The 25,969-nt window shown below is 36.7% G+C and overlaps 1 protein-coding gene across 3 annotated transcripts in view; it reads left to right on the top strand.

Moving 5' to 3' along the window:
* LOC149527823 (putative sphingolipid transporter spinster homolog 2) overlaps positions 1 to 25,969 on the top strand; it is a 292,780-nt gene that overhangs the window by 48,269 nt on the left and 218,542 nt on the right. For all 3 annotated transcript variants that reach the window (XM_089812102.1, XM_089812103.1, XM_089812101.1), the window contains one exon: positions 1,024 to 1,126. In XM_089812102.1, coding sequence (XP_089668228.1) covers positions 1,024 to 1,126 — 103 coding nt within the window. The remainder of the gene's footprint in view (positions 1 to 1,023; positions 1,127 to 25,969) is intronic.

Here is a 25,969-nt window from a genome sequence, read left to right as displayed (position 1 = left end):
TGACAACAACAATATTATGTTGAATATTTTGCCACAAATGACTTCTGGAACATACATACATACATACATACATACATACATATATGTATATAAACACATACATACTTAGCCAATTCCTTAATTTACTCACTAATACTGTTAAGAGGATAGGTTGGTTGTTTTAGGAAGAGATGGAGTAAAACCTCACAATGTAGGAGGAAAGTCCCAAGATGGGATAAGGACATATATCACAAAACCTTGAGGGAGAAGTTCCGAGATGGGTATGAATATGTGTTCCATAAACCTTGTGAGAGCCTACTCGTAGATTGGTGTCCAAGTCCCCTTAGGATAAGTAAATCCCCATCCTTCTTAAGGTTGATGTTTAGGATTTAAGTAAGGAATTAGGGTTCAAGTATATGCATCATGAATCAGTAATTTTTTTAGTTTAATTTGATATGAATGTATAGTCATGCATGTTAATTATCGGGAAACTGGCAGCCTCTTAGTAGGTAATGTTACAAATTGTAATTTCCATACACAATCCAAACCCTAGTTGGGAATTTTAGGAAATATCAGCTATAGTCCCAATAAGGGACATTAAAAGTGTAGTTAGATCTTTGATTTGAAATTTTTATTTTAAGCTCCTTATTATATGCAATATTTGCTTAGCGTGGTTTGAAGACCGGACACCAATACACCTTCTGGCATGCCTTCCACTTGTCCAACGTAGCATTAATGTTAGAGTGGAACTTATATATCCATTTTAAATCCAATGGGATTTTGGCCTAGAGGCAATTGAGCCAACTCTCAAGGATCTTAAGATAAGTCTATTGATTCTGAATGGCTGTTTGAAGCTGATATGTTTTTTGTTACTTTTTGCTGCTTGTGTAAGAACATCTTTCAATGAAGCTTGTCTACAATCTTCAATTGTGTGAACTGTGATGAGTAGAACTTCTAACAAGGTTAAAAAAATAGAAATATTTGAAATTTAACTACAAGTTTGTCTATATTAATTATTCAAGTCACTGAGTAGTGTTCTTCCAGGTAGGAAGTCTATTGAATTGGCGTGTGGCATTTTGGGGAGAGGCGGTTCTCATGCTTCCATTTGCTTTGTTTGGATTTATCAGTCAACCCATAAAATTGAAAGGTATGCTGCTTCCTCTCCTCTTTTCCTCTTTCTTCTTAGGGTGTGATGCATGAATTTTTATTTTTGAATCTAAATTGCATCAAGTTTTAAGGATCCAGCTTTTGAGGACCACTTTAGTACTTTAAATATTAGACCAGTTATGCATTTTAATGCAAATAAATAATTTTTTTTTAATTTTTATTTTTACATATTAAGATTTTATAGTAATTTTACAAAAAATTGTAGAAAACCTTGCAGTCTAGCATCAATATTAAAATGGTAGGAAATTGACCTGGACTTGAAATAAATGAAAACACGAAATAGAAGAAAAGTAGCTTTGAAATTCATTGTGATGACTTAAAAGAGGTTAGTTGTTTATCTTTATTGTCATTGTAATGATATAACTATGCATGTAAAGGAAATAATCTGTATTTATACCAGATCCATTCAAGTAGCATCCTTGTTTAGAAGCTACCAGTACTACAGTGGTAGTGGACCTAAATCTGTATTTCATCATGTATAAATTATTTGGTGGGTCTGCTTATATAATATGCAGTATAGTGTATATATCTACTTGTGACATATAATGGGCATGTTAACCAAAATAGCTACTAACTTTCTAGCATTCCAACTGATTATTATTATTAATTTTTTTAAACTTCCAGATTCTTTCATGATCCTCTTTTCTGAGTGGTTGGTAAATATGTCCATTGCATACTTAAAGGCTTGTGCTTACATTTTATGCAATATATTGTATGGAGTGATGTTATGGCATAGAGTTTTGAATAAGAGAAAAACAGGTTTTGATGGGGTCCTGAAACCCAGTACATTCAGATAATGTTATGGTATAGAGTTAACATGTCAACTAAATAAGCAATATATAGTCCAGCACTTCGGTTTATGGCTATTTTGCTTCTTTAACTCCCAGCAACTTCTTATCTGTTTTCGCTTTTCCTAGCTGGATAGTTCGTGAATTTGTCGGACACTTGGTTGCTCATATTAACTTCCAAAATATTCTTTTAACCATCTTGAAGCTTCATTGTGATAATAATATAGTGGACTACATATGGCTAAGAAAATAGTAATGGGTTCTTTTGGCTGTATAATCATGACCTGTATAGTTTTTCTTAGCCAAATTAATTTTCATATAATGGTAGTCATTGATTTACATTTGTCTTTTGTGAATGATAGAACTCTCAGAACCTGCTATTCATTATTTACGATATGGTTTCTGATCACAGTTTTGAAGTGCGTCCTGATGTAGATCTCCTATGATCCTATCATCATGAATGTCTGCACGACATGAACCATATCAGTATTTAGTTTGTGCATTTTCCATATTACAATTGTCATGCAATTGTTTCTTAGCACATTAACATTCTTATAGTAAGTTTTCCATGCAACTGTGCAGCATTTAACATAAACTGATTAATCACTCCAGTAGCATATGGAATATTTGTTCTTGTGGAGGTTAACTAGATAAAATTATCAGTCAATTTTTAACATATTGTAGTCGTCGTTCATTTGGATTAATCCTATGCTAGTGAGAGTTGGAACAAGATTACATTTGTTCTCTTTCTTTGTTAGATTGAAAAACTCATTTATATAATTTCCAAATTGGAATGCCCTTACAATATTGAAGTATTCATAGATATTTCATATTGACTGTTTGATGTAAAATATGTGTGTTCAAAAACAGAAAGTGAGGCATATCTGTTCCAAACACACAAGTGGGATGTAGGCTTCAGATTGAGATAGGTCAATAAACATGACTCTCCTTAATCCACTATTATGAACTCCTTTGTAGAACTCCCTGCTCACATTCTCATGTTACTCTGACCAAGGCTGTTTGGTCTCTTATCTTTGGGAGAATGTTGTAGAGTGAAAAGCATTGCACGGGAACCCCAGATCTATCAGGTTGATTATCTCCTTTCTACTATCTTGGATACCAGGAGATCCAAGTATCTATGCGATGCAGATAATCCATATATCAATCATGACATGTTCATGTCATGACATTTTCCTTTGCATGTTGCTCATAGGATATCTTGGCTTATCCCCTCTCTTGCATGCCAAGCATCATGAATCTATTTCTTTTTGACGTTTAAAGCTGTCTAGTCCTCTTGGCTTATACCCTAGAGCATAGGATATAATAATATATGATGTATACTGTCATAGAGGATGGTGATACTGTCCGTTCTTGTTTTACTCCATTCATTGATTTATCTGTGTGACTGCTCTTGTTGTAAGTTTCATTCTGCAGTTTTGGCTTTTGTTTCCGTCTTTTATTCATTTACTGGTCTGGAGCCTGACATGGGTGTTTTGTCTTGCGCTGGAATAACATGGTGATGCCCATTCTGTGTTAAGGTTGTAGCTTCTGATGGATTGATTTTTAGACGAGATACCTTGTTGATGGTAAATCATCTTTAAAATAAATATCTAATATATATTATATATAGTATACATTATATATTATTATATAATAATATAATAATATAATAATATAATAATATATTACATATATGGTTAACATATTAATATTACATATATGCTTGAGATGAGTTACATATATGGTTATTTATATTACTATTATATTAATATGTTAACTGGTGATGTTTAATTGCAGAGACATGTCTCCTCCTCTCATATTTTATAAGCCTTCATTTGCATTTGGAACACAATCAATACAATGGCAATTGTTATTACATTTGCATCGATCCTAGGAATTAACATGGTATCAGAGCTAGGCTGCAAATGTAGAAAAACATCATTAAAAATATAAAACCGAATCCCAAACTAAAATACCACATGGAGAAGGAAATCACCATTGATCAGTTTGATATTTTTTTCCAAAATAATTAAGGATCGCAGTACCATCGCTCACACACAAAGAGCTGGCAAAATAATAAATGGAAATTGAAATAACCCATACATATGTAATGCCATCCATGAAACTTGAAAAGTGATGACACATTATAGTAAGAAGGGAATCGATTGATATAATTATTATACTCAGTCCAGAATTATTATAAGGAGAGATCCACAACATAACCAATCAACAGTAAATCTGCTAGAACAAAGGAAGTCTGTGGAAAATTAAAAAAAAGCATAAATTGAATGGGTTTGATAAATTTACTGACTTGAGTTATCGCCTAAGCTATACAGTCTGTAAAATATTTAAGTCATAAAATGTTGATGTCTGTAAAATATGAAAGGAAAATACATTTCACAGCATGGTGAAAGCATTGTCATGGACACCAATTGGAACCTTTGTAGGTATAGTGGTGGCAGAGATCTATACTCAATTCCTTCACTCTTTCGGAAACTATAGGTGTGGTGATGGTGTTGAATATCCTGGTCTACATTCTATATGCCCGTATCCTTCCACGTTTCAAAAACTACATGAAAATCAACACTTTGCTATAGTGTTAATGATGGAACTGTAATGTCCCCATCTTTTTAGCAACTCAGTGGAGTTCTTAGCCTTTACGTTATCCAAAGGCTAAGTGGAGAAATAAAAAATTGATTAAATTAATTTCTTATAAAGTCATTAAATAAATTAAAATTAAAAGTTTACTTTATATTTAATTAATTAAATTAATTATTGTATTGCAAAGAGAAGCTTCTCGAAAGTGCATTAATTATTGGAAGGGGGAAGCTTCTAGTAACAATTAATTATTGTATTGCAAGGGAGGAGTTTCTAGAGAGTGCAATTATTGGAAGGGGGAAGCTTCTAGTAAATGTAATTAATTAATATTTTATTTCTTTTTAGAAGGGTGAAGGAAAAGTATAAATAGAGGTGGGAGCTTCATTGTTTAGCATCGGATTATTGTGAATTGCATTTGATAAGAGCTTGGAGGTGTGAGTTATAGATGTTCTTGCAATTAGAGGATGTCTATCCTCTCTTGTGACATTCTAGACGTCATTCCCTTGGGGTTTGGCCTTTGGAATTCATTGCTATGTATTTGATTTTATTAGTTTGAGAACTAATATTATTTCAGCAGTAGTTCAATCTTCCGTTTGCATAACTTCCTTCTTGTTCATGTTAAGTGGTTTCAAAATCTATGCAAAAACATTAGAATCTTTATCAGCAGTTGGTTCAGTTCTTGGGCATTTCCGGGGTGCTCATTACAATGGTATTAGAGCTACAAGTCCTGCCATCCCGTGGAGGTCTTATAGGGAATTTGAAACAACATTTATGCTTGAACATGCGCCAAGGGTTTTATAATTTCCACAATACCAAAGCAAGACAAAGTAGGAGTTCAGACTTGCAGAGCGAACAATCTAGTTCATCCTTGCAGAGGGACATGCAATTTAGTCATACAGACACAAAGGAGATTTTTTTGAACAAGACGACAGTATGGGTGATCGAGATGACAGGGATACGGGACTAGGTGGAGGGAGGAATATCGGTTCAGATTAGGATGTAATGTTCAGACGGTTACTAGGTACATTAGAGGAGGGGTAGTGTATGCTATAGGAGTGGAATAGGCAAATGGATATAATGTTGCAGCTTTTGGCTAGACATCTGGGCATCAATGTTAATCCAGGTGATGCCAATAATGGAAACAATAACAATGGAGGAAACGACAACAATAGGGGCAAAAATAATGGAGGCCGAGGCAACAACAACGGTACTGAGAATAACATTAATGGTAATAATGGACATGGCAACAATGGGAATGAGGCTGATAACTTTAGACATGTTGCACGCCCAGCTCGAATAGCGAGCTTGAGACCTCTTCTACCCACCTTCCCACCCAGAGATCCAGTTCAACCAGTTAATGAACCACAGATTACCAAGTTCTAGGATCAGTTCAGGAGGGACTGGGAGGCCAGTGGACCAAAGTTTCAGGCGGATATTTCCCTTACAGATTATATGGACTTGAGGATGAGACACATGCCCATATTAGGTGGGATCAAGACACGTATAGAGCCACCCAACTATGATGTTGGTGATGGGGGTGTTTCAGCGGAATTAGTAGATGTGGGTTTACGCTCTAGTATTATTGATTCGCAATCTAGTGTTGAGTCATGTGTGTAGAGCTAGGAGTCCACATATGAGGCTTTGTCAGGCGATGATGATGCAACAATAGTTGGATTAGGAGAATGTGATGATACTGTCATATCAGTAGCCACTTCTGTGTCAGTTGAACCATCCAATGGGGAGTTTAGCAGTATGCATGTAGTTGTTGATGTGTGTTCTAATGATGGCACACATGTTGATGATTATGAGTTTTCATCAACTATAGATTCGGTCCAATTCTCTTTTGCGGCAGTTAGTGTTGTTCCTATGTCCATATATTTTGATGTGGCTACACCTACTGTTGATACAGTTGGCATGAGTGCATATGGTTCGCTTGTAGCTACATCTTTTCCAATGCATGTTGGTGATGATCAGGATTCTAGTCCAATATATATTACGTGGGTGGATACAGGGAAGAAGAGTTTTCATAGATCTTCTACGGAGTTGCCTTCTGGTGACATTATGACTTCTACATCATCAACACAAGTTTTGGATGCTAGGTTGCAGGACATGTGGTTGGTTTGCAGTTGGTTTAATGTCCACAAGTATGTCACACACTACTTCATTTGGGATCCTGGTGGAGGTTGGAGATCATTGTGTTGCTGGCTTGCTTGAGGACAAGCAATTTCAAGGAGGGCGGACTGTAATATCCCCATCTTTTTAGCAACTCAATGGAGTTCTTAGCCTTCACGTTATCTAAAAGCTAAGTGGAGAAATAAGAAATTGATTAAATTAATTTCTTATAAAGTCATTAAATAAATTAAAATTAAAAGATGACTTTATATTTAATTAATTTAATTAATTATTGTATTGCAAGGAGAAGCTTCTAGAAAGTGCATTAATTATTGGAAGGGGGAAGCTTCTAGTAACAATTAATTATTGTATTGCAAGGGAGGAGTTTCTAGAGAGTGCATTAATTATTGGAAGGGGGAAGCTTCTAGTAAATACAATTAATTAATATTTTATTTCCTTCTAGAAGGGTGAAGGAAAAGTATAAATAGAGGTGGGAGCTTCATTGTTTAGCATCAGATTATTGTGAATTGCATTTGATAAGAGCTTGGAGGTGTGAGTTATAGATTTGTTCTTGGCATTAGAGGACGTCTATTCTCTCTTGTGACATTCTAGACGTCATTCTCTTGGGGTTTGTCCTTTGGAATTCATTGCTATGTATTTGATTTTATTAGTTTGAGAACTAATATTATTTCAGCAGTAGTTCAATCTTCCGTTTGCATAACTTCCTTCTTGTTCATGTTAAGTGGTTTCAAAATCTATGCAAAAACATTAGAATCTTTATCAGCAGTTGGTTCAGTTCTTGGGCATTTCTAGGGTGCTCATTATAGGAACGAATGAATCATTGATCATCAGTAATTAAGACAAGAATTTTCATTGCATACTTATAGGCTGACGTGAAACCACATCGAAGAGGATCGAGATAGTACAATCCAAACCAATACGCAATACTGCCACTGTGGAGGAATCACATGGGAGTAATTGAAGACAATAATTTGATGATGGAAGGGAGACTTTGGGTAAATCCCCATAAAAGTGCGATAGAGACAATTAAGAGATTGTGGACCCATTAGTGGGGGTCATTAGTAGTGATACAACCAATAGATCAAATGCGAAATCCTAAACTGGCATCGGTTAAGGCAAGAAGAAAGGAACAACAATTCCTATATGATAATTCCAAGTCTTGGTGTCTGTCATGGTTAGATAGAAAGTATCGAGCATTACTTGTGCACGTGAACAAAATACGGATAATAATTTATAAAGAAAGAGAGAATTCCACCTTGTATCTTACGTGGATACCATCTTGCATAGCAACAAAGTATTTGTTCCCCAATCACATACCCATCGAAATATAAGATGGAAATTGGATAATACGAGAAACATATTTGTGAAAAAATTACGAGAAAAATATTATTGTTATGAAATTAATAATGCATAAGGAGATATTTGTCATGAGATCAAATTGAGACACAACATAAAGAGTCTCTCAAGAAATGATGTAGAAAAATGATAGAAATCCGATAACTCTCATTGTGAAATAGGATGAAAATGGAGCATCAAAATGTGCTTTTGTTCTTTCCCTTGATTCCCAATGATGATTCTTTGCAAAGAATAACATAAAGAAGTTTTCCATAATTGAATATGATGCAAAATTATTCAACAATATAAAAGTGGGAACTTCACATTGTGGGGGGGAAATGATAAATAGTGTTCTATTCTCACTTGAACCATCTTTAAAGGGAAGATGTTCCATTCATGTGAAAATAAGTATTTTTTGTCTATGAGTATTACATTTATCTACTCATTGTATTCTCTCTTAAATTTTATTTCTATATGTATTGTAAAAACTCATTTGCCTTGATCTTTTCCTTTATGGTTTAGGAAATTCTTGTAGGAAAAAGAAGGTTGGTACTTTACACATGCTACCAAATATTGTGCAGCCAAGAATTCATTAGTCATTTGATGATTAGGATAAAGTGAGGATCTTGAAGTGAATATCTTTAATGATTGAGATTATGAGTATCCTTCTACATTAAGAGGGAGTATGACACTTCTTTGAAGGCAATGCAGGAGCTTGGAAGATTAATACTCAAAGGGAGTGTAGAAATATGTGTGTGTGACCGCATGATTTTGATGGGCCTACTCTTGAGTGCATCATGCGGAAGTATTGACTTATCACTAGAAAATCAAAAGATTGATATAAGATTCAGAGTGAGTTCGATAGGCATCCTTGGGTGAAGAGAGTTTCTGACGAAGTAACTATAGGACCTGACTTCCCAGGATCATTGTTCAGAAGGAGATATTTTGAGATGCAATCCTTTGTGGATGATATCTTCTCTATGAGGAGAAGTTCTAAGTGAAATTCCTTCTAATGTGCTCTCCTCTATGAGAGAGAAGTTTGAGGAGAAAATCCTTGTTCCACCCTCTAGTAGCAACTATGGTGGTTCATGGTGGTTATTATGTAAGTTACTACATGATGCTCTTATGATATTTAATGAAAAGTGATGATCTTTCATTAACATATATAAACAAAAGGTAACCATTGTAAGGTGGCGATCTTATAAATGATAGACCTGTTATTATGACAGACTTCATTAAATTGTTGTCCGTGAGTGTTGGAAATCATGATAATGAATAGACATAAGGTAACTATTGTAAGGTGGCGATCTTATAAATAGTAGACTTGTTATCATGGTTCTTTGGGCCAGATTTTGCATCGGCACCATGATAATCAACTTGTTATGGTTCTTTGTGGACAGGATCTTGCCGGACACCATGACATAGTCACTACTATAGACCACACTTAAGGTAGTGTTTTAAAGTTATGGAAATTGCTTCAGTTGTGTGTTATGAAAGGTGAGAAATCTAGCCTCATAGTGGAATGAATATACTGATATGATATCTCTTCATATTCTTGAGAGCATAATGTGTTCTATAAATCCTCCCTAGCTAAGAGGGAGTGTTAAGGTTGTAGCTTTTGTCGGATTGATTTTTACATGAGATACCTTGTTGATGGTAAATCATCTTTAAAATAAATATCTAATGGATATTATATATATTATACATTATATATTATTATATAATAATATAATAATATATTACATATATGGTTAAAATATTAATATTACATATATGCTTAAGATGAGTTACATATATGGTTATTTATATTACTATTATATTAATATGTTAACTAGTGATGTTTAACCGTAGAGACATGTCTCTTCATGAGACGTGTCCCATCCTCTCATATTTATAAGCCTTCATTTGCATTTGGAACACAATCAATACAATGGCAATTGTTATTACATTTGCAGCGATCCTAGAAATTAACATTTTGTACCTTTGGTTGTGTTTCACATTGCCTTTTTTATTTGCTAATTTTCCGACAAGGGATACCCTTTTCCATATAAGCCATGCTCAAAATGTATCTCTTCTGTTTTACATGAAATCCTGTCCACAAGAGTGAGCCACACCAGGAAATTGGGTGCGGTATTTTATCCAATTTTAACACTTTACCTTGTCTGAGAAGAATTTGAACTCTAAGCTCCACTATGGAACTTCCCATGGTTTACTTGCTTGTTTATCCCATTCGATCGTGTTTTATATTGTTTCTGTATCGTATTTATTTGGTAAGTTAAATTGTTGTTGAATCTCATTGATCCACTTTGGTCGCTTATGAAGATTAATTTCTTTTCTTCACTGCTTCAGCATTGATCTTTAGGTGTTTTATTTGTTGGAAACATTGATTTGATTCTTGATACTTTAGATCTCTTGTAATCTTTGAGACAAGGGATAAAGTTATGTTTCTCTTGGATGTTGATGCAGAGTTATCAGTTTTGTTGTTGTAATCTCTTTAGTTTTTATGCATTATTACTCTTATTTTTTTTACAATTATTTCTTTAGAGTTGTAGACATCTCACTTCTAGATTGTAATTTAATATGATATCTTTCTTCTGCCGGCTTCCTCTCCGTATGCCATACATGGTCTTGAGGACGATGACCCTTTTTTGGATTTGCATGAGTGTATTTCCAAGTTTTTTGCCTAGGAGACATCATTATTTTGGGTGAATAGAATGCACAGACTAGGGATATGCAGGTTCCTCTACACGACTGTGACTTTGACCTGATTTGCACTCATGAGACAAAGCCAGACAGTTTGGTTGTGCAACGCCTTTTCAAGGAGTGCCATGGCCCTCTTTCATGCTACGATTGCCACCTTTAGTTTTGCGAGTCCTTCAACTTGATGATCCCGAATGGTCTTTGTTGCTACCCCAACTCAGAGCTTTTTACTCGCTAGCCTCATTGTGGGGGAGTGAGTGATGTGGATTATGTCTTTGCCTTCACCTTGTTCATCTCCTCCATTAGCCATTTCACCATCACGTGCCTCTCATTGGCCAATAATGCCCTCCTCAACATCTCTGTAATAACCTCGATAGGTTATAACTTCTTCAAACACCAAAATCTTCGCTAGTAAGTTGTTCGACATTTTGTCAAACACTTTGCAAGCAAGCTTTGATAATAGTGATGCCCAAGAATGGAAATGAATCAAATATAGATACTGCAACGCGGCATTGTTCTTGTGTACTGTAGCAGCCAAAATCTTTTATCCAATTTAAGCACAAATAGAACTCTTGAAGTGAAGCTCTCCTGAGTACCAAATTCAATGGATATTTCACCACCTCAAATGGTTGCAACACTGAAGAGTTGACGTTCTCCAATGGCTAACTGAAATCGAAAACTTTAGTTTCTTCTCCCAACTTAATATCAAATGCAATTCACAATAATCAGATATAATAATTGGATGATAAACAATGAATCTCTCACCTCTATTTATACTTTTCCTTCACCCTTCTAGAAGGAAATAAAATATTAATTAATTGCATTTTCTAGAAGCTTCCCCCTTCCAATAATTAGTGCACTCTTTAGAAGTTTCTCCCTTGCAATACAATAATTAATTGTGCTTTTAGAAAATTAAATTACTAAAAGCTTGCCCCTTTCCAATAATTAATACTCTCTAGAAGCTTCTCCCTTGCAATACAATAATTAATTGTGCTTCTAGAAAAATTAAATTACTAGAGGCTTCACCCTTTCCAATAGTTAATGCACTCTCTAATAAATTAAATTAATTAAATATAAATCACCTTTTTTTTCTTTTTCTTTTTTTAATTTAATGAATTTATAAGAAATTAATTTAATCAATTTCTACTTATTTCTCCACTTGGCCTTCGGAGAATGTAAAGGCTAAGAACTCCACTGAGATGCTAAAAAGATGGGGACATTACAATCCGCCCTCCCTGAAATTGCTTGTCCTCAAGCAATTCAGCAACACAATGAACTCCAACCTCCACTTGGATCCCAACCACATGTCCTGTAGCCTAGCACCCAAAACTTGTGTTGATGATGTAGAAGTAAGAACATCAGCAGAAGGCAATTCCATAGAAGATCTATGAAACCTCTCCTCCCCTGTATCCACCCACATAATATATATTGGACTGAAATCCTGATCATCACGTTGAAAAAGATGTAGCAACAGGTGAACCATATGCACTCATGCCAACTGTATCAACAATAAGTGTAGCCACATCAAAATATATGGACATAGGAACATTACCAATTGCCGCAACACAAAATTGAATCTTTGTAGATGGTGAAAATTGAGCCCAACTCCACTCAGGTTCAAACATTAGATTGTCATAAGGCAATGTTGCATCCATGTTGAACATAGTACTATCCAAGAAGTGAACATCAACACTTTGTTGATCGATAGTATAACATGACTTTGTCACTATATCACTCACCTCATCAGCAATAACTAGTGATACTATCATCAGAGCACACATCTACAACCGCATGCATACTGCTAAACTTCTCGTTGGAAGGTTCAACTTACATAGAAGTGGCTACTGATATGACAACGTCCTCACATGCTCCTATTCCCACTATTGCTATATCGCCATCAAATACATGATCTGGGGAACTCATGCCAACAACTATATCATCTGACTTAACCTGACATGAATTCTCATCACCTTCCACCTCAATTGTGCTCAACTCATGCAGTATCTTAGAAGAAATGTCCCGCAAATATGAAACCGCAACTATGTTATCACATTTCTCCCTTTGAAAAAGCGATATCATGCTCTGCTCAAATCTTGGATTCAAAATTAGTTGGGTCATCTGTTTGTGATTTTGATTCATCTCATTTACTAGCACATCCAATTGTTTCACAATACCCTGTATCTCAAAATCTTCAACCCTTGGTGGAGAAGTACGCCCTTTGCGGGTATAATCAAACTTTCTAACACCATCCATAACGCTAAAAACCAAGTCCTCTAGTTGTGGGTCAAAAGAAAAGTGATGAGCACTTCTCATAGTGTAATGCCGATAAAAACTCCCAATCTCATCATCATCAAACTGGGAATTAGAAGATGGCTCCACTCTTTGACTCCGAACTATTGGTCGAGCAAGATCCTGGGAAACCCTCTCAACAAACCCGACCACAAGATCCCTATCGAGAAGCATTGTAGCCAAGGTCTCTACAGTCTTCCTCACCAATCGTCGTATAGCATGTGTGCCTCGAATGAGAGTACCCTCAAATATACTGTATGAAACCTCTAGCAAATCCAAACTCTCAAGCAAATACTCCATGAATGACTCAATACAGTAGAAATTATATGTGGAAGCATCAATCTGCTCCCCCGCAATCCACAGCTGATCCCTCTGAAAATGTGACAATGCCAACTGTCCAATGCTACCAACTATATGAAAAGAAGAAATAGATTCATTTCCAGTAGAAGGAAGCAAATCACCATGTGAGCCTGTCTCCATTGATGCTCTGACCTCCTCTGTACATACTACATTCATATCCTAGACGAATGTGTTTGCCACATCATTACGTCCCTCATCCTTAATTGTAGAAGCAAACTCACTACTAACCACAATATTTAATTGAATAGGATCTGGGGCTGGTGTCGACTGTACCCGTTCTTAACTCCATGGTAACCTTATCCAAATGTGCCTGTGATTCCTGAAGAGCCAACTAAGTATACTGGAGAGAGTCCACAGGCACCTTAAGCTCTCGGGTGAGCTCAACCACCTCCTCTTTCCCTAACAACATCTCATAGCAGGTGCTACCCCACTCTAGAAGGTAATCCCTGTCAGCAACTAACTGAGAGTAACTATGCTTCAAGATCCTAATAGCCTCTCGAAGCGCATGAACCTTTGCTAGAGAAACAATACTATCAACATGCTCATCAAACATAGGAGCACCCCAACTAGATGTAGCTAACATCTGACTGATAGCATCATAATGCTCAAGAGCTAAAGAAATATTACTATCACTCACCTTTAGCTGACAAGTCACATGATGCCTCTGTAATCCATGACTCCTATGCAAGCCCTCTGTCTTACTAACTGCACTGAGATAGAGAACTGAATCGAGCCTCTCCACCACGAGATTGCTCATACGTGTGTTATCTTCCTTGCACAATTCTGCATCCAACATACAACTAACGTGTACCTCAGCAAACTCATCTGAAGAAATGCAAGCCCTTGCCATATCAATCTTGTCGCATGTCTCAACTTCCGCCTCAATAATAAGATCCTATAAGCATCTATCTTGGGACCCATCCAAAAACTCCTTGGAGTCGTCACCCAATATCTGATAAGGGGTGTCATACCCAATACATCTCATAGTATCATCAAATGGATCATCAAATGTGTCCATACTATCTGCATCGCCATCTCCTGACAAAGCCTCAACTGTGGACTCTTGACTTTGCACACATGACTCAACGCCTGGCTGCGAATCAGTAATACTAGAGCATAAACCCACATCTACTGACTCTGCTGAAATACCCACATCACCAACATCACAACTTAGTGAGTCTATACGTGCCTCTGTCCCACCTGAGGAAGCAACTGCCTCCTGCACTATAGCAACACCACGAGATCTCAGATACAAATCTCCAATAATAATCCTGTCCTCAAGAGAGCCGAAAGTATGAGTGGTAACAACTACATCAATTGTCTCTGCACTATCTATAGCAATAGCTTTGGGAGCCTCAACTTGCTGAAGCTCGGTGTCGCTAAGTCCATCGTCAACTTTGTAGATAGGACTAGCAAGTGCCGTACTAAATATAGATACATCTGCATTCATCTTTGCGCTAACTTCCTCATTACTCCACTGACTTCTAGAACTGTTAGCCCTCCTATGTCTGTCCTGTGAGTTCATGTGCTCAACCGTGGTGGTGAGTGCCTGCAAAGCCTGTGCCATTCGCTCTTGTCTTGTAACCATTGCTCTAAATTTTTTTCTTGTTTCCGGATCTTCATTCCTATTGTCTCTTGGTGGGCTACGCTCTTGCCTGTCACCCACGGTGTTTGGCTACTTGATAAAAACTTGTTCCCTGTCAACAAAGTTTGCCTGATGGTAAAAAAAATCTGTGAGAGCCAACCCAAGGTGGCTTGTGATTGCTAAACCCTCAGGATGGTAGGAATTTAGGTTTGATACCAATGTAATAACCCCAACAGGTTATAACTTCTTCGAACACCAAAATCTTCCCCAGTTTAGTTGTTCAACATTTTGTCAAACACTTTGCAAGCAAGCTCTAATAATAGTGATGCCCAAGAATGGAAATGAATCAAACATAGATACTGCAGCGTGGCATTGTTCTTGTGTACTGTAGCAACCAAAATCTATTCTCCAATTTAGGCACAATTAGAAGTCTTGAATTGAAGCTCTCCTAAATACCAAATTCAATGGATATTTCACCACTTCAAATGGTTGCAACACTAAAGAGTTGACATTCTCCAATGGCTGACTGAAATTAGAACCTTAGTTTCTTCTCCCAACATAATATCAAATGCAATTCACAATAATCGGATACAGTAATTGGATGATAAACAATGAAGCTCTCATCTCTATTCATACTTTTCCTTCACCCTTCTAGAAGGAAATAAAATATTAATTAATTGCATTTTCTAGAAGCTTCCCCCTTCCAATAATTAATGCACTCTCTAGAAGTTTCTCCCTTGCAATACAATAATTAATTGTGCTTCTAGAAAATTAAATTACTAGAAGCTTGCCCCTTTCTAACAATTAATACACTCTCTAGAAGCTTCTCCCTTGCAATACAATAATTAATTGTGCTTATAGAAAAATTAATTTACTAGAGGCTTCACCCTTTCCAATAATTAATGCACTCTCTAATAAATTAAATTAATTAAATACAAAGTCACCTTTTTCAAAAAAATAAAATAAAATTTAATGACTTTATAAGAAATTAATTTAATCAATTTCTCCTTATTTCTCCACTTAGCCTTCGAAGAACGTAAAGGCTAAGAACTCCACCCAAGATGCTAAAAAGATGGGGACATTACAGTCTCTCTCTGCTTTACCCTCCCTCATTAACCCTCATTAGCGGTTGCTAGCCCCCATACCTTTTTCTAGTACTCAGAGTGCAACTAGGCCCTCTTATCCTCCATCTTAGACGTCTCCTCCCCCCAAATCGCTTCTCAGATAGTCTCTAGGTTTCTTTTATGCTCGAGTTATTAGATACTGCGATTTGGGAGTCGGCTCTCCTTTCCATCCCCCACTACACCTCTCCTTCCCCTCTCAGGGCGATGCGTAGGAAGACTTGCCCTATGAACCAATGGTTTGAGAATGACTGTAAGGCCTTCCACCGCTCCCTCCGTTCGGCTTTCTTTTCTTACTCTTCCTCATACTGCCACTTTGGCTTTTGTATCACCACTTTCTTCGCATAAGAAGTGACTTTACAACCCCCTTCTTCCACCCTTAACCTTTATTCTCTCGCCTCACATGCTTGCACCCTTTATGACATTCTCGACTAGCCCTCCATTCACCTCGCACCCCCTCCCCACTACCACTTAATTACTCCGTCAAATATTTATGATGCCGTCAAATCTTTGAGTTGTAGAGAGCGGCTGATGAGGAAGGGTTCCAGGAGGAGCTCCCCAAGCTTGGTATTCCAGATTTCCTGGGCTCCTACCTTCTCGTGCTCTTTAATAGAGTTGTGTGCACCAACTTTTCGGACTCTTGGTCGAGACATGTGATTTATCTAATTCACAAATCAGAGCTTAATGACAACTATAGGACCATCATGATCGGGCATACCTTTGCCAAACTCTATGCCATTGCGCTGAACAACATTCTTACTGATGTACGTGACAGGGGATATTGTAGGGGAGAGGCCATGGGGGTTTTCGGGTAGACTTTTAGACTATGGACCATATCTTGACGTTGTGGGCTAACATTGAGGAGGCTTGTCATTGTTTGGCGAAAGTCTAATGCTGTTTTGTGGACTTTCGCAAGGCATTTGATTTTGTCCCCTGGGTGGTATTTTTCCAGAGACTCACTAGGGTGGCACTTTTTTAGAGACTCAGAGACTTTGGGGTTTTAGAGACTATTGACAACAATCATGAGGCTCTATGAGACTGTTGTGGGCAGATTTAGGACTCCTTAAGGCTTTTCAAATCCGATCCAGAGCACCATTGGGGTGAAGCAGGGTTGCTCTCTATCCCCCATTTTGTTTGGCTTTTATATTGATGACCTCGAGGCTTTCCCCTAGGATTCCTCACTCCTTGGTGACGGCTGCTACCTATGCTAAGAATATTAGTAGGAAGTGTATTGAAACATCTGTGATCAGAAGTTAGTAATTCATATATATATATATATATATATATATATTTCTGTCACATTAAATACTGCACACACACACACACATATATATTCTCATTTTTAATATAATAGTTGTTATGAAAAGACACTAATGTGTATATCTATTTGGGACATAATCACGTAGGGTTATAACCTTACTTGGGTTGTGTTTCAATAGGTATATATATTAGTCTCATTTGTATCTGCAGATCATATCAAAGTGGCATACAAATCTCAGATCAGAAGAAATATTACTGCATTAAGAACATATATATATAATGGAGAAGTCAAGCACTCAATAAGGAATATAGAAGTCTGCTAAATCATTAAATTAGACTGAAATATAATTGATATGTCTCCACCAAGTTCCATTAAACTTTACATGGTATCAGAGCTTAATTTGTAGAGAGACTATCATTCTGACTTCATAATTAAAAGAGACAATATGTCAAATAATGTAAGAGTAGAGGACAGACTTGAAGGAGCAGTGAATTTCATTTCTTGGAAAATTCGAATTACTACAATTCTTGAAGAATTAGAACTCAAATCTTTTATTGAGTAAAATATTTCAATTCCGGAAGATGAGGTAGAAAAGGCTAATTGGAAAAGACGAAATAATAAAGCCAGGAAAATCATTGTGGATTCCGTAAAAGATCATATCCTTCCATCTATATCAGATCTGAAGAAAGCATATGAAGTATTCAAAACAATTAAGGATACGTTTGAAATCAACAACTCAAGTATACTGATTACACTGAAAAATCAACTAATGAATACTAAAATGAGTAAAGGGGAAACAATCTCATCATATTTTGGGAAGGTTTCCGAAATTAAAAATCATCTAAATGCTATTGGAAGCAAAATAGAAGATCAAGAACTATCGATAATAGCACTTAGAGGATTGCCATTATCATGGGAAGCATTCATTCAAGTAATCAGCAGACCTACTATACCTCTTTTTGATCAACTAAAGAATTATTGCATATCAGAAGAATCAAGGCTAATTTCTAGAGGGATCATCTCAAATCAAGAGGGAGAAAATCAAGCTCTTTTTTCAGTTTCAAATTACAAAGGCAAAAAGAGGAAATTTAAAGGAAAGAATTATGACAAAAAGAAAGAAAATCAAAATTACAAAAGAAAAGATTTTTCTAAAGTTAAATGTTATAAATGTGAGAAACTTGGGCATACTTTCAGAAATTGTCCGGAAAGGGGAAACATCTTAGCTTCTTTAGCTATAACAAAGAAAGATGAAAATCTATTATACTATTCCGTGTTATCAAGTGAGATAAAGTCTAATGAAAATGTGTGGATAATAGATAGCAGCGCTTCTGTCATATAATAGGATTGAGAGAAAAATTTGAAACCCTTGAAAGTTACATCTCTTAAGGAGTCACCATTGGAGATAATCCCACCCATCTAGTTGAGGAATTGGGACCTGTTCTATACAACTAAGGACTAGAGTTAGACTAAAATTAAAGGATGTTCTATTTGTACTAGGTATAAAAAGAAATCTAATTTCAATTTTTGGAGTAGCTGATGAAGGTTTCCAAGTCACTTTCAATGAAGACAAAGTTCTGTATTGGCCGAAAAACTCAAATCTAAAAAATGCTATCACCATAGGAACCAAAGGCGGGACCTTATATAAACTATGCAATATCCATAAGCAAGCTCTTAATCTTGAAGTAACAAACTCCAATGAAGTATGGCATAAAAGACTTGGACATATTGGATTTAGTTCACTTTCAAATGTAGAGAAAATCACCTCTGGAATACCGAGTCTAAGCTCAAAACACATTGGTGTCTGTAAAAGATGTGTTTTAGGAAAGAACATTAAAAAACCTTTTCCTCCTAGTGAACACAAGTCTAAATTGTTTCTGGAACTAGTTCACTCTGATTTATGTGGGCCCATGCCAACACTCTCTCTAGGAGGTTACTCTTACTACATCATATTCATTGATGATTACTCGAGGAAAACTTGGATTTACTTTCTAAAAGTTAAAGAATCTAATGAGGTTTTGTCAAAATTATAGAATTCAAAGAATTTGTGGAAATCAAACCTCAAAGAATGTTATAACTCTAAGATCTGCCAATGGGGGAGAATATACTTCTGAAAATTTCAAAGCTTTTTGTACTTCAGTTGGGATTAAGAGGGAGTATACAGTACCGTATAATCCTCAATAGAATGGGGTAGCAGAAAGAAAAAAATAGAACTATTGTTGAATTTGCAAAAGCCATGCTTCATGATCAAAACTTGCATTTTTCATTCTGGGCGGAAGGCACCAATACTGCTGTATACATTTAGAACAGATGTCCCCACTCTATACTAGAAAACATAACACCTGAAGAAGTCTTTACAGTGAATAAACTTGACTTAAGTCACCTTAGAATTTTTGGTTGCCCTGTTTATATTCACATACCTAAAGAAAGAAGAACTAACTTAGATCCATCCGGAAAGAAAGGGATATTTGTTGGGTATAGTGATAACTCAAAAAGGTATAGAGTTTATGTTCCTAGACAAAGATCAGTTGAAGTAAGTAGAGATGTCATATTCGAGGAAAACTCAACATTAAAACTGGCCACAAATATAGAAGATGAGCCCATTACAGACTTAGATGAAAATCCTTTGACTGAAATTTAGAGGGAGAACACATCAGAAGGAAATGAACCATCTACAGATACAGAAGATAGAGGTACCTCCAATATCAAGAAAAGACCCTTATGGGCAAGAAAAATATGATTGAAGAAAATAATGTTGAACTAGATGAAAGTTCCAGGGAAAGCAAGAAAACCAGAAACAAATCTTGTTATACTGCCCTAGTAACCGAGCTTACAAAATCTGAACCAACAACTGTTGAAGAAGCCATTACCTGTCAAGCATGGAAAGATGCTATGACTGAAGAATATCAATCGATACTGCAAAATGATGTCTAGGATATTGTACCTAGACCTAGAGATAAATCAGTTGTTTCTTCAAAATGGCTATACAAAATCAAATATGCAGCAAATGGTAGCATTGAGAAACATAAAACAAGGTTTGTTGCTCGAGGTTTTTCCTACAAGGCAGGCATTGATTATGAAGAAACTTTTGCTCTGGTTACTCGTTACACGTCGGTCTGGATAATTATTGCAATTGTAGCAGCTAAATGATGGAAGATACATCAAATGGATGTGAAGACTGCATTCTTAAATGGAGTCATAAACGAAGAAGTGTATATTGAATAACCAGAAGGCTTTGTTATAAAAAATGAGAATCTATATGTGTGTAAACTCAAGAAAGCTCTTTATGGTCTTAAACAAGCACCTCGAGCTTGGTATGAAAGAATAAAGAGCTACCTCATCAAATTAGGATACTCTAAGAATGAAGCCGATTCTAATATATATTTCAAAATCCCTAATGATGATATGTTAATACTTGTGTTATATGTTGATGATCTATTGATAACAGGAAATGATCATCTAATTGAAAGATGCAAACACGATATTATAGCTGAATTCGAATGAAGGATCTAGGTCTACTACATTATTTCTTGGGCCTAGAAGTATGTCAAAAGAAAGATAATATCTTTCTAAATCAGGGTAAATACACTCAGGACATCTTGACTAGATTTGGAATGATGGACAATAAACCACTTGCAACTCCAATGAAAACTAATTTACACAAACTAAAAAAAGAAGCAGTACATTCATAATCGATTGATCCCACACTCTAGAGACAAATTATTAGGTTTCTCATGTATTTGGTAAATTACTAAATATTAGGCCCGATATATGCTATGCCACAAATGTATTAAGTCACTTTATGTGTGAGCCCAAGAAGATACATTTAATGGCAGCAAAACATATCTTGAGATATCTATGTGGCACTATTGGTTTTGAACTAATGTACAGAAATGTTGAGATCAAACTTGAAGGCTATATTGATTTTGATTGGGCTGGATGCCCCTTAAACTATAAGAGTACAATCAGATGTTGTTTCAGTCTTGGATCAGCAATGATATTGTGGTTCAGTAGAAAACAACCTACAGTTGGTTTGAGCTCTACCGAAGCTGAATACATGGCAGCCTTCATGGGAGCGCGTGAAGCAATATGGTTACGGGAGCTATTATTTGGATTATTTGGAAGGAAATTAGATCCCACAGTGATCCATTGTGATAACCAGAGTTGCATTAAACTCTCCGCTAATCCAGTGTTCCACAATCGATCAAAGCACATCGAAACTCCATACCACTATATTAGGGACATAGTTTACAAAATTGTGATCAAGTTGATCTATATAAGCACTCATGAACAAAATGCTGATATTTTTACCAAGCCTCTTGCAAGAGTGAAAATAGAGTACTTCAAAGGTAAACTTGGTATGACAAATTTGAAATTGTAATCTGTAAATTTTATATATAGATATATATAAATAAACGTGCTAAAGGGCAAGCTGGTTTTAGGCCAAAGCACTCAACAGTGAATCACTGTGTCACTTTGAGACACATTATTGAAAAAGAATGGGAGAAAAAGGAAGAGCTATTTTGTTGCTTTGTCGACTTTAAAAAGGCTTTTGACACCGTCCCGAGAGACAAGCTTTGGTTTAGGATGGAAGAATTGGGGATTCCTATGCATTTCAGAGCTGCTGTTCATAGGATGTACGAAGAGGTGAAAGTTAAAATCAGAACTTCAGATGGCATTTCAGAATGTTTTAGGAGCGATATCGGGGTCAAACAGGGCTGCCCTTTATCTCCTACTTTGTTTGGTTTATATATTGACAAACTGGAAGAGTGGTTAAACATGTAAAAGGGTGAAGGCATTTAGCTAGGTGAATTTGTTATAAAGCTGCTCCTATATGCAGACGATCTCATTTTAATTGCCAAATCTGCATATGGTTTGCAAGATCATCTATCTTCTCTTGAGCGCTTTTGCGGAATGGTGGGGATGCAGGTCAATATCAACAAGACTAAGGTTATGATTTTCTCTAATAATAAAAAACAACACCAACATGAATTTTATTACAATGGAAGTGTTCTTGAAGAAGTTGTGGAGTATAAATACCTTGGCATCGATTTCAACAAAAAACTAAGCTGGTCTAGCTGCAGGTATAAAAGGATATTAGGTGGGTGGAAGGCTTTTTATGCACTTCAGAATAGGTGCCGTGAAGCAGAGTTGTGAGATTGGAAAACTGTTCAAACCTTGTTCGGTCTTCTTGTGCTCCCAGTTGTTCTTTACGGGTGTGAATTATGGGCCAGCAACACTACTATAGCACAATGGAAACAAATCAAAGGAATCCAAAAGCGCTTGATCACAAGCAAGTTTAAAATCAAAAGCACTATTCCATATGATATCATGCTAAGTGAAATGGGGGCTGCTCCTATTGTGGCACTTGTTATGGTTCGCCTTCTAAGTTATCTAAAAAGAATCGAAAAAATGGAAGAGGATAGATGGCCTAAAGTGGTCTTCAGTGACACACTATGGCAGCGAAAAAGGACATGGATGCAACAAACCATCAAATGGATGAGTAAATGGAATATTCAATTCAATATGTGCCCCACAAATAATAAAGAAATAAAGGTCTTTGTCATGGAGAAATTCTACAAGAGAAATTGGGGAAGTGAGATCGGAAGGAAGAAATTATATTATATAAATGAGTTCAACCCCGCTTGTGATCAACTCCAAAAAGCATACATAGGAGCCAACATTTCTTGGAGGGCTAAAATTCTTATTGCTCAGCTGAGAACCAACTCTCACCAACTTCGTTGTGAGACCGGACGTTGGAAGAGGCCAAAGGAGGCTTGGGAAGAGAGAATTTGCAAATTCTGCAATTCTGGGAAAGTAGAAACTGAACAACACTTTATTTTAGAATGTGAAGCCTACAAGAGTAGTAGAGATAAATTTGCGGACACTATATGTGACAGTTCTTGGCATAACCTATTCAACGAAGAGTACATTGAGCAATTGGGTGGACTCATCATCATCCTACACAAGCAACGAACATTGCTACTTAAGTCTGCTTGAGTTGTCTTGCTGTCCCATAGGCTATTTTTAGCCTCGTGGACGTTAAAATTTTATCTATCTATCTATCTATATTAATGAATATTGAAAATTAGATTGTTTGCAAACTTGTAAAATGAAAGGTGACGATTTTTCATGTGTGTTTAATGTCACTATTGTAAGGTGACGATCTTATCAATAGTTGACCAACCCTCTAACACCAAAATGTTGAAGGAAAGTGTTATCATTGTTCTTCAGGCCAGATTTTGCCGAACACATTGATAACCATCATGGTTCTTCAAGTCGGATTTTGCCGGACACCATGAGAATTATTGTTATGGTTACTTAGGTTGGATTTTGCCGGACATATTAACCATCATGGTTCTTCGGGCCGGATTTTGCTGGACACCATAATTATTAAACCATAGTTGAGTGGTACCTATATATGTTTATATATATATAAATGTTTCAAACCCGCATTGCTAAAGAGGGACTGTTAAGAATATTAGTAGTAAGTGTATTGAAACATCTGTGATTAGAAGTTAGTAATTGATTATATATATATATATATATATATATATATATTCTCATTCTTAATATAATAGTTGTTATGAAAAGACACTAATGTGTATATCTATTTGGGACATAATCACGTAGGGTCATAACCTTACTTGGTTGTTTTTCAATAGGTATATATATTAGTCTCATTTGTATCTACAGATCATATCATTCAAAGTGGCATACAAATGTCAGATCAGAACAAATATTATTGCATTAAGAACATATATATAATTGAGAAGTCAAGCACTCAATAAGGAATATAGAAGTCTGCTAAATCATTAAATCAGACTGAAATATAATTGATATGTCTCCACCAACTAAGATCCATTAAACTTTACAATCTACACCAGGTCATGATCCCTATTCTCCTCTTTGCCGATTATGTGTTTTTTCTAGCATCTTCTCCTGAGGGGCTTTAGAGGCTTCTTGATAGGCTGACCTCTTTTTGTGGCCAATGTCATCTTGTTGTGAACCCAAGTAAGACTTGGGTTATGGTCTTCAACTGTCTAAAGAGTTTACACTTCCACTTTTTTTTTGAGGGTCAGGAGATACAGATTGTTTCTTCGTACGCTTACCTTGGGGTGAAGTTCTTTGGCCCTCATTTTAGCTTGAGACCCATTGTTCGGCCTAAGACTAATTAAGGGTTGGGCTCCCTTGCCATGTTGGAGAGACAATGCTTCAGACACCATTTTCAAGATACTTCCTCCAAATTTTCCCTCCTGAACTCTTTGGTCAAACCCACAATCATATGGTTCAGTTGTTTGGGCTCCCTCCTAGACTACGACTGGTCATTGGTTGAGCGGGTTTATACAATTTTCCTCAGGCATATCATCAAATGTCACCGTTCTACTCCCTGTAGTGTTATTTTAGCAAAGTTTGGGGCTCACCCCTTCTGACTTGTAGTCATCTACGATCTAATTTGGTTTCTTCACCATCATCGGGGATTTGTGGATTCGACTGGCGATCGACAAAGATATTCCTACATGGGTTACTACTCTTCAGTCACAATCGCTAGACTTGATCCATCCATTAGGGCTCGTTGTTGGTACGCTCAGGCCATTACTCTGCTGGGTTCGATCAGGATTGAGATTGATCATCTCTCTTCTTATCAGTTTTCTTTGGATGCTCCCACTCACCTCCTCCCTTCTTATCAGGAGATGAACAAGCATGTGAGACTCGATATTTACAAATAGTACATTAGGATGACTTTGATCGACCCTCCATGAGGGTTGGATCTGCGGGTTGCCTTTATGCCAAGCACTTCTTAGATATCCGTGATGGGATTATCATTCATCTTGCATATTTGACCTGGTGTTGGTGCCATGCCCTTCATATCTCTCTTGGTTCATTCAGAGTTGGATCCCATTGGGCATAGATACTCGATTGAATATCACATCAACAAAGAGGATTGTATTGGCCGTTTATGTACCTTGGCAGAGATGGAAACGATGATTCACTTCATCTTTCGTTGTCCCATCTACTATGAGATCAGAGGGAGGTTTTACTATCTTTCCTGAGATTGCAAGTCCTTATTGGCTTTTCCAATTACATTGACCAGCATTGCCTGGCGCTCTATCTTTGGGAGGCCACTTAGCTTTGAGGCCGTACTGTACAACTACTTTTTCCTCAGCACCAAGCTTTGGATTAGCATATCACTGACTTTTATTTGCCCATGTCCCTCGCTAGGGGTATGAAGCGACAGTTCTGCACTCTTGCTCCCAGCCTCATTAGATTAGTTAGACCCTGTTCTGGACTCACTTGACAACACTCCTCATGCAATAGTATTCAGAGACGTTCCGAGACCCTTGGTTGCCGTGTTCCTGTAATTCCCCATTTTAGGTAGGTTATTGTAGTTGGCTTGGTCAATTTACCATCGCGACCCTTGTAAGCTCACAGTGGGATTTAAGGGTCTCAGTTGTGGGGTTATAGGCTTTCTAGTAGCCCATGGTGTGTTTTGGCTCCATTCGAGGGACTTACTATTTATAGGAAGTCAAACTGTTGGTTTCGATGAGCTCAGTTGAGCTAGACGAGTTAAGTGATGCTCTCAATTTTTGTTTTGGGCTCCAAGAATCTTGGAGAGAGCGTCTATTTATAGTAAGTCATCCCTTGTTAGGTCCGT

Source organism: Cupressus sempervirens, unplaced genomic scaffold, assembly GCF_028749045.1.
Source record: "Cupressus sempervirens isolate cs-2001-9-10 unplaced genomic scaffold, ASM2874904v1 CseChr00s100002_03, whole genome shotgun sequence".
Classification (NCBI taxonomy): domain Eukaryota; kingdom Viridiplantae; phylum Streptophyta; class Pinopsida; order Cupressales; family Cupressaceae; genus Cupressus; species Cupressus sempervirens.
The sequence above is the reverse complement of the archived record's forward strand: the minus strand, read 5'-3'. Positions and strand labels throughout refer to the sequence as shown.